The following is a 9705-nucleotide window of genomic DNA, read 5'->3' on the forward strand; positions in this document are numbered from 1 at the left end:
ACCCTAGTTTAAAAAAAAATGTCATACCTACCTCTACTATGCAGTTCGTTTTGCACAGAGAGTCCCCCAGCAGCGCTAGCAGCTCCTCCCCGCATTGAGTGTCCTCATTAGAGAAGCACTCTCCTTGGTGGACACCAGTGCAGACGTGCTCCTGAGTCCCGCATCTGTGTCCATTAACACAGATTACAGGATTCGGCCCCGTCCCCCCCATGCTGTGTCATTGGATTTGATTGATAGCAGCGGGAGTCAATGGCTACGCTGCTATCAATCTATCCAATCAGGACACAAGACACCAGCTAGAGCTCGTGGGGGCTCCAGCACCACAGAAGGTTTTTCACCTTAATGCATAGAATGCATTAAGATGAAAAACCATGAAGGTTTACAACACATTTAAAGAGAAGAAAAAAAGCAAAACTCATGAAAACTGCATGCAAAAACACATGTTCTAAAATGAAAAATGCACCGCAAGCTGCGTCGGAAAACCACATCAACTGCAACTGCATAGATGTAAACCTAGATGCTCCTTTATGTGGCCTTATCATATCTGTATAATAAAATTAACATTTTAGAAAAGTTAATGTCATGTATTTGTATATTAATGTGGTTTGTTTTTTTATTTTATTTGGAGAACTTGGATAGGAGAAGGAATATGGTAGGATACTCCAAATTTAACTATTCACATGTGAGGAACAACTGGTAAACGAAGATTGGGACTTTAAAGGTGCCAAAATAATATACAACTACGTATATAAAAATATACATTTTATTTCAGTTTCTTTAAAATGACAGTCAATGTTCAAAAAGCGTATAATTCATACAACAATGCAGCCACTTCTTAATCTACATGTTTTGCTCACAAGAGCTTCCTCAGGAGCTTTTGAAAGTACTGCACGAAGTTGATACTACAAAAAAAAGAAAAATTATAAATAGTTATGCTTGCAAATATTGTGACAATAATGTCAGAAAAATTTGCATGACAAAATCATGAAACGTGTTTACAAACTTTTCAAAAATGATGAGCTGAGAATGTATGCCTGCCAGATTCTTTAAATGAACACACTTAAATTAATCAAATTAATATTAATTCATGTGTCTTTTCAAATTAAAGCATCTGGTAGGCATACATTCTCAGCTCATCATTTTTGAAAAGTTTGTAAACATGTTTCATGATTTGTCATGCAACTTTTTCTGACATTATTGTCAAAATATTTTTAAGCATAGTTATTTATAATTGTTTGTTTCTTTTGTAGTATCAACTTCATGCAGTACTTACAAAATCTCAAGAGGAAGCTCTTGTGAGCGAAACATGTAGAGTAAGAAGTGGCTGCATTGTATGAACTATATGCTTTTTGAACATTGACTGTCATTTTAAAGAAACGGAAATAAAATGTATATATTTATATACATAGTTGTATATTATTTTGGCACCTTTAAAGTCCTGCTCTTGCTTTATCAGTTGTTCCTATTTATTCAGTGGGATGTGGTACCTGATTTTGATCCCTCACTGCTCTGATCTTTAATTAATATTCACATAGGAGGACAGCTTTCTCGGTAGAACTGTGTAGCAGACTGAGCCCATGTGCTCATCAAATAATAATACAGGCATCCAGCATGCCTAGGGACAATTCTTCCTAATGTCCACAAGTGTAAAGAGCATTCTTCCCACTGACCATCACTCTATTATATCATGCGTTGTAGATATAGTAATTTTTAACAGGGGTTCCCTGAGACCGGAAAGTTTTGTAAGGGTTCCTCTGTGTTAAAAAGGTTAAGAAAGGCTGATTTAGAGTGTCTTCATTAGCATTCAATAGACTCGGTTCACAAAGCAAACACATCAGAAGAAGAAATTATTTTTTTTGTTTTTTTGTTTAAAGTGACACGAGTAAGTGAAATGAAAGCTGAAGATTAAGATCACATAGCTAAAATAAAGAGCATTTTCTTGTGTTAAACTATTGGGAGCTTAATCTGATATATGCTCCATTTTTCAGTAGATGAGTGGTGGATGGGACTGCAGAATCTGCATATGGGACCTACATTCCTGCTCACTTATAGAAACATTCTCCAGACCAGAAATGGATCACTGGAGTGAACAAAAAGAAAAGGCCTGTGATGGAGTCATTTTGGATATGTGTTACTGTCCAAAAAGGTAGGCTCATAGTAAGCATTTCTCCTAAAATTCATTTCCATTACAATAAAATATCATTGGTAATTTGTTGTGCTATATGTCACAGCACTTTGCCTTGTTCAAGTTTTTTAAAGTCTGTTTTTTATTGTTACCTATTGTATTTATCTAAGCAACCTTTTTATATCAAAATTAAATTTTCTTACAAATTACTTGACAGTTGTCATAGGAGGGGTCCACAATTTTCATTAATATTGCTTTTATCAGTTGAATTTTTGGTTCCAATTTCAATATCATACACATCTTGATGGGCATAAGAAAAAGTTTCCACCTGGTTGTTGTGCAACTAAAAGAGAAACGAGCTGCATTCAAGTCATGTTTTTCAAAAAAATAACAAATTATCAGGTTGTGCCAGTACAGTGCAAAAGCATGTTTTGAACAGCTGAAAGTCGATCTTAGGGATCAAGCTGCAGCCCATCAAAGCATGCACAAATTGTCACTGTCCAAGGCAAAGCAAGGAAAGGAACCTCAAGTACACTCGTTGTCGGGGTTTGAGGATTTTTTGAACACATAGAAGGTGTGATACATGGGCTCCCTATTTGTTTAAGCCTGAACATAAAGCAGCCCATGTCGTCAAACAAAAATCTTCAAGGCTTCATCATTTCAGCTAAATTCAACTTATTCATCATAGGGAGCACTGCTTGATTCTGCACTATGGGCCTAAATACCAAGCCGCCACGAAAAGTTTGGTCAAAGAGGGCAAGTGTCAGTATGACTAAGCAAAAACCATGGGAAAAAAATTATGATATCTATGCCAAATGGGCTTAACATCTGAAATACTGTATGCACTGATCTTGATTCTGAATATGCTAATACGACTAAAAAGAATAAACCTACTGTAGATTTAGGCAAAGCATTTTTTATAAAAACGTAAAAAGGGACATTAAAACTGAAGTTAACTTTTGACAATAAAACCTGAAAGGTGATTGGTTTCTATGCACAGCTGCACTCTCCAGTTTTAGTGAATCAACCCCATAGTGCATTTGTTCAGTTTTGGACAACGTGGGGAAAGGTGAGAACTACTGTTAAGTTTTTATTGCTGTTTATGCCAACAGTGGGATGATTTACCACTATACAGTATTTATACTGGTGGCCATTGTCACCAAGAAAGATGAGGCATTGGAGCTCCTGCTGCTGTCAATCAAATCCAGTGAGGATGGAGTGAAGGGGCATGACGGAGCTGTGCTTTGTGTGCCTATGGATGCATACAGCCCTGCAAGGCAGCACACCCACATGTGTACCCCCATAGCTTGCTGTTGGGGAACACTATGGAGAGAAGGAACAGAAAGTGCTGCTGGGGGAACCCAGGAGAGGAGAAGAGAAGGATGTGCAAGGATGTGTTAGTATAAACAACTTTTTTCTTTGTAGGTTAAATAATTACAGCCTTTATTATCACTTTAAGTTTTGCTAAAATCCCTCTCAGCCAATTCATAAGATGACAAGTCAGTTTATAACGTGTATATAGATATGGAAAATAGGTGATATAGGGGTTTATTTACTAAAACTGGAGAGTGGAAAATCTGGTGCCGCTCAGCTTAGAAGCCAATCAGCATTTAGTTGATTTTTTTGTCAAAGTTTCATTGAACAAGCTGAAGTTAGAAGCTGATTGGCTACCATGCACAGATTGTGTACTCTCCAGTTTTAGTAAATCATCCCCATAATGTATATTACATTTTATAAAAGTAGATCCAATCATTTTAATTGTTTCATATACTATTCCTCTTTTAGGAAAGAATTTGCCTATTCCTCCAGTGATGGAAAAGTTTACATACGTCATTTTGGAGTAGCCAGTTCTGAAATGACCCTTGTAAATATTCTAAAGGGACACGAAGCAGAGGTCACCACAGTTGTGTGGCATCACCTTGTAGACAAGTGGATCACTGGCTCTGAAGATGGAACCATTAGAATATGGGTAGCTATTTAAGTTTTTTTTTTTTTAATAACATGAAACATACCAAAGACCATCAAATCAATAAGATCTGATAAGATAAGGTTAGCAAGCAGCTAATATTCATTTCACTTAATGGTATAGGAATTGAAAAGTCTTTCTTACAAATTTTCATGAAGAGGAGCATATTTTTCTCTGCCCATGTGGGGCAAACAGAACCCCAACTAATTATTTACAGTTGCTTACGAAGTTTTAACATTTCACTTTTAGACATTGCAAAGATAAAAGGTATTTGTATATTCGTTTATTAGTTTGATCCATAAAATTTGCAGGTTTGAATGCAGTAAACACTTAGCTTCTGAGAGATATGTACCTTCATCAAAATATTATTTTTCAAATCAACATGTCTTGACTCTTATCAATGCAGGGTGCAGAAGGAGCTCTATGTGAGAAGATCCTGCATACTAAAGGAGTTGTTACTTGTATCTGCATTGACCAGATGAATGGATGCATTGCTGCAGGTGTGCAAGATACAATCAGGTAATTAACAAACTTAAAATGTTTTCCAATTTCTAGAAAACATAAACTACTGAATTAGATTCATGCATTTAGCAATGTATATGGATCTCTCCTAAAACGTATTGAAAGAGACAAGACTCACCCATGTTTTGTATACCTTGGCATTCATGCAGACTGAATCTGCTCCTACTACTGTATAAGCATTCACTTGGCAACTTTAAGTGATTGTAAAATCAGATAACTGGCTCTGTTGTATTAAGATATAAAATACTGTGTGTGAGTTTTTCTAAAATCATAATCTTTAATAACCTTTTTGCACAGCTCCGCAGTCATATGACCTCCCTCCGCTCTCCTTACCCCATCCAAAGAGAGCAGCGAGAGGGGCTGAGATTCCTCTCTAATATCAGCCAGGCAGCAAAGGGCAATCACATGACCACATAGTGACGCTGTGCAAGAAGGTATTAAGAATTATAATTTTTTTAAAACTGACACACAGTACTTTATATCTTCATACAACAGAGGGGATGCCAGTTATTTGTAAATCTTACTTTACAGGGAATAGCGGCAGGAGGATAAGGGAGGGGTAGGGAGGAAATCAGCTGTTGCACACAGACATGACAGGTAGGGAGGGGGAGAGACTCTGAGCACACAGCAGGATGTCGGAGGCACATATACTGACCACAGTATCATGGATTAGCAGCCATGATTACTGTGGTCAGCACACCTAGGGGGATACAGGAACAGGCAGGATCAACCAGGTATTTTACAACATAGAATGGGCAAAATTATACTGCAGAAGCACTATGATATTTATCATGTTTAAAGGGAACAGAATCTTTTCTTTTCTTTCTAGGGTTACAGCACCAATAAATGAACTGTGGTGCCCACTCATTCTAAAGCTGGCCATACACGGCTCAAATTATGGTTGATTCATGTTGATTTGCCTGGAATTCGAGTCCTGGGTAGCCCTCTTGGCAAAGAAAATTGAAGACTTGAGTGGGAAAACTGTCAGCTGAATAATGATTGCATCCTATCAGGTGCAGCCAATGTTTGGGTATTCCGACAGCTGTGGGTTCCCTCTCACTGAATATGATAGCCAGCAGGGGAGATTTTTCCATCCACACTGTTTAGCAAGGAATCTGTATGTGCATGGCAAGCAAATGTTTCCTCTAGGCAGTGAAGGTCCATGAGGAGTACTGGTGGGTGATCTGTCACTATGCCCCACTTAAATTTAGCAACTGAAGTACCAAAGCTGGCTAGACCAATATTGTACGCCAGTGCATTACAGAACAAGTGATCTATTTTTAAAAAGAGGAAGAGAATTCTACAGAAATTCTTCAAGGAACATAAAATGATTTTCCGAATATTCATTCAAGTTGCCTTAACCTCCCTGGCGGTATGATTCTTTCAGAAAAAACATGCTGAAAGCGGTACCATTATTTGCAAGGAAATTTGGCGTTTTATATTGTAGGTCTGTAATTTTTAGAAATAACTCACTTAAATCTGACCAAACAAGATTCTAATAGGCATCCCGTGTATTACATTTTTTTAAAAACAAAATTATAAATTATAATATAATAAATAATTATAAATAATTATAACAAATAATAATATAATTATAATAAAAATTATTCAATAATGTAATCAAATTAAAATCACTGAAATTTGCTCAGTTGCAGAATTGTTGCTGTCATTATTTTTTTTTTTTATGACGAATTTCCCCACAAATCGCTATCGCACAATTCTGCAAGTGATTATAATTTATTATCGCTGTTTTCTAGCTGATCTAAAACTATTTTTGACATAAAGGGACACTTTTGGTTGCTATGGACAATCTACAGTTTGCAGGGAGAAAAAAAGGTTTTTATTATATAAAATGACATGCAGGACACTGGGCAGACCACTAGGGACAGGGGGGGTGTGTTTTTTTTTACATACAGTACTGTAATCTATAAGATTACAGTATACTGTATGTAATGTGTTTGTTTACTTTTTTGAATTTGGCGCCGTTCTCCGTCCCCGTGCGTCGTAACGTCGCAGGGAACGGAGATCGGCGTCACACGGAGGCACTATGTGAATCGAGCGAGGTCCCGCTCGCTCACACAGCGCGGTGGCATCGCTGGATCCAGGGACAAGGTAAGTAAAAAGTGCCTGTGGATTCAGCGAGGCGAGCCGAGACTGACTCGGGGTTACCTATAGTAGCAGGAAAATCTAACCCCGAGTCAGTCTCGGGAAGACCGCCAGGGAGGTTAAGGGCAGGGGTCTCAAACTTGCGGCCCTTGAGCTGTTGCAAAACTACAAGTCACATGAGGCATTGCAAGGCAGACAGTTACAAACATGACTCCCACAGGCAGAGGCATGATGGGACTTTGTAGTTTCGCAACAGCTGGAGGGCCGCCAGTTTGAGCCCCTTTTTTTTTAATGTAATTGAATTATGGTACTGGTATGGTACACTTCTAATGTTTCAGTTTTCATCTCTGTTGGCAACATTGTAACACTCTTCATTTGTAGGTTGTTTTGTAGTTTATAAAACTTACATGGCTGTGTGTAGAAGCTTATATTACCCATGTAATGCCTTGCTCCATGAATTCAGGCAGCTAATAGTGGAATTTTACATAGACATCAGAGTACAATGGTCTCACAGCTTTACTGCATATTATAGTAAGCACATTGCTCATAAAATAACCCTAGCATTCCTGACTTGTCTATTTATTTTGCTCTCTGTGCCCCAACAGGGAGATTTCTTTGTACTTGTACTACTAAGGATGCAACAGGAAATGAGAGGAAATCTATACAAATGGTAGGATGGTTCTCCGGAAAAAAAATTCCATTGGAAGATTTCCCTTCATTTTCTCTTTGGGTGACAATGATCACTAGGACAAACAGAAGAGTGAATCTGCCTAGTGGGGAAACAACTAGCAATAACCCACAAACAGATGTGCTAACCCCTAACCACTCTATCAAAAAAAAAAAAATCGCCATACTATATTTTATATTAAAAAATATTTAACATGTCATTCTTTATTTTATTCTCCTTAGGGTTTATGATCCAGACTCTCTACTGCAGGTTCAGTATAACACTGGACATACAGACCTTATCCGGTCCCTCATCCACATTCCAGAGATGAAGCAGGTATGGTGCTTATGCACTTTTACGTAAAATAAAAATACATAAAAGGCAAATATGCATAGGGTCTTACTTACTAGTCTGTCTTTTTAGTATGTTACAGTGTCATGGGACAAGACAGTGAGAATATGGAAAGCTTATCACAAGGTCAACAACCAGAACAATTCAATGCCTTGAGCTACTAGATCTACAAACCAATACACTTCTGGGGTTACATGATCTTTAAAAATATACTGTTATTGTATTGGATTATACAGTATGTATTTTAATTGCATGTATTGCAATCGTAGAGTGTTTGGACTCTAAAAACTCTACACTTATTCAGTTTATTATAACAATTCTTTTAACTATAAGGCCCCGTACACACGACCAGTTTCCTCGGCAGAATTCAGCTTCCGACCGAGTTTCTGGCTGAATTCTGCCGAGAAACCCGGCCGTGTGTACACTTTCGGCCGAGGAAGCCGACGAGGACCTCGGCGAGGAAATAGAGAACATGTTCTCTATTTCCTCGTTGTTCTATGGGAGCTCTCGGCCCGCCGAGGTCCTCGGCGGCTCCAGGACTGAACTGGCCGAGGAACTCGATGTGTTTGGCACGTCGAGTTCCTCGGCCGTGTGTACGAGGCCTGATTCTTCTATATTGTTCCATCATATTCTATGTTATTGTATATGCGTGATGTATTTTTCTAATTAGCCTTTACCCCAAAAATGCTGAACTTGCCATGTGTGCCTGTAGAGCCCCTTGGATCTCAGACCCAGGCAGTACATCTGTAAAACACCAACTCTTATCTAATCCAACTAATCCAAGATTTAGCTCCACCCCTCCCATTGCTAAGCTTCACCCTTGTTACTAAAATGTCAAAACTTCAATGGTAGTAAATACTTTAGTATTTGACAACCGAATGACAAAGGTTGTGGGGTTTACAATCTTGATTTGGCCCAATGTACAGCCTGAACCTAGAATCCTTTTTTTTTTTTTACAAGAGTTGTTACTGTGTTTTAGACAGATTAGTAACATACCAATCGAATGTACAGCATTAACGTGACCAACAATCAAAAGAGATTATGAGACAATATATTGTATATTGTTTGTTAGGAAACACATCTGAACAAAGCAGTAAGCATGTTTGATCCTAAGAATCATATATTGGGGCAGGTACATAGATTAAACAAGGCATCTGGTAATCTGCTGTATATACATAGGGGTTCATTTACTAAAACTGGAGAGTGCGAAATCTGGTGCAGCTCTGCATAGAAACCAATCAGCTTTCATGTTTTTTGGCCAAAGCTTAATTGAGCACGCTAACGTTAGAAGCTGATTGGCTACCATGCACAGCTGCACCAGATTTTTCACGCAGTTTTAGTAAATCAACCCCATAGTCATTTAGTTTTATATGTGGTTTAGCTGTGTGGAATTTGTATAGCAGTTTTCAGAGTTTGGGAGATTAAAAGTTGAATGACCTTAGGGAAAGTGGTGGTGGTGGGGGGGAAGGGAGGGGGGTTTGAGGAAAAGAAAAAAGGTAAGCGAAAGAGAGAGAAGTAAAAGAGAGGAAGAGTACAAAAAACAAGGTGGGGCAAGAAAAGAGAGATAGAGATAGAGAGGAAGAGTTGAAAAAAGGTGGGGAGGTACCTTAATGTAGTTCAACAAATAAGTAGAAATTGTGGTTTGTAAGTTGCAGATGGGAAGGCCATCAAACTCACTTGCATATACAACCCATAACTCCTCATCCCCTCGATAGCTTACCCTGTTTTTACTGTTTACATGATCCCGTGGGAAAAGGCTTTCTGTCTGTTGTTTTACTTGTCCTTATTAGAGGGCCGATATATCTAAATTGTAAAAGATCAGGACACCCTGGATTATGCATTATATGATTTCAAACTTTAACTAAACATAGCCCTGGAGCACATACTTTGCAAGACTATAGCGGTCCTGGTCCCCCCCTTACCATGTTCCCTCCTCCCCCTTTCTCTTCTTTTTCCACACCTTCCTCT

The 9705-nt window shown here is 38.3% G+C and overlaps 1 protein-coding gene across 2 annotated transcripts in view; it reads left to right on the forward strand.

Annotated features, from left to right (window-relative positions):
- The window catches only part of LOC120932220 (uncharacterized WD repeat-containing protein alr2800-like), a 75049-nt gene extending 66986 nt beyond the window's left edge, over window positions 1–8063 (forward strand). For both annotated transcript variants that reach the window (XM_040344459.1, XM_040344460.1), the window contains exons 15-19: window positions 1992–2146; window positions 3911–4094; window positions 4498–4610; window positions 7629–7722; window positions 7810–8063. In XM_040344459.1, coding sequence (XP_040200393.1) covers window positions 1992–2146; window positions 3911–4094; window positions 4498–4610; window positions 7629–7722; window positions 7810–7893 — 630 coding nt within the window. In that variant the 3' untranslated portion in view covers window positions 7894–8063. The remainder of the gene's footprint in view (window positions 1–1991; window positions 2147–3910; window positions 4095–4497; window positions 4611–7628; window positions 7723–7809) is intronic.
- The last annotated feature ends 1642 nt before the right edge of the window (window positions 8064–9705 follow it).

The sequence above is a fragment of the Rana temporaria genome, chromosome 3 (assembly GCF_905171775.1).
Source record: "Rana temporaria chromosome 3, aRanTem1.1, whole genome shotgun sequence".
Taxonomy (NCBI): domain Eukaryota; kingdom Metazoa; phylum Chordata; class Amphibia; order Anura; family Ranidae; genus Rana; species Rana temporaria.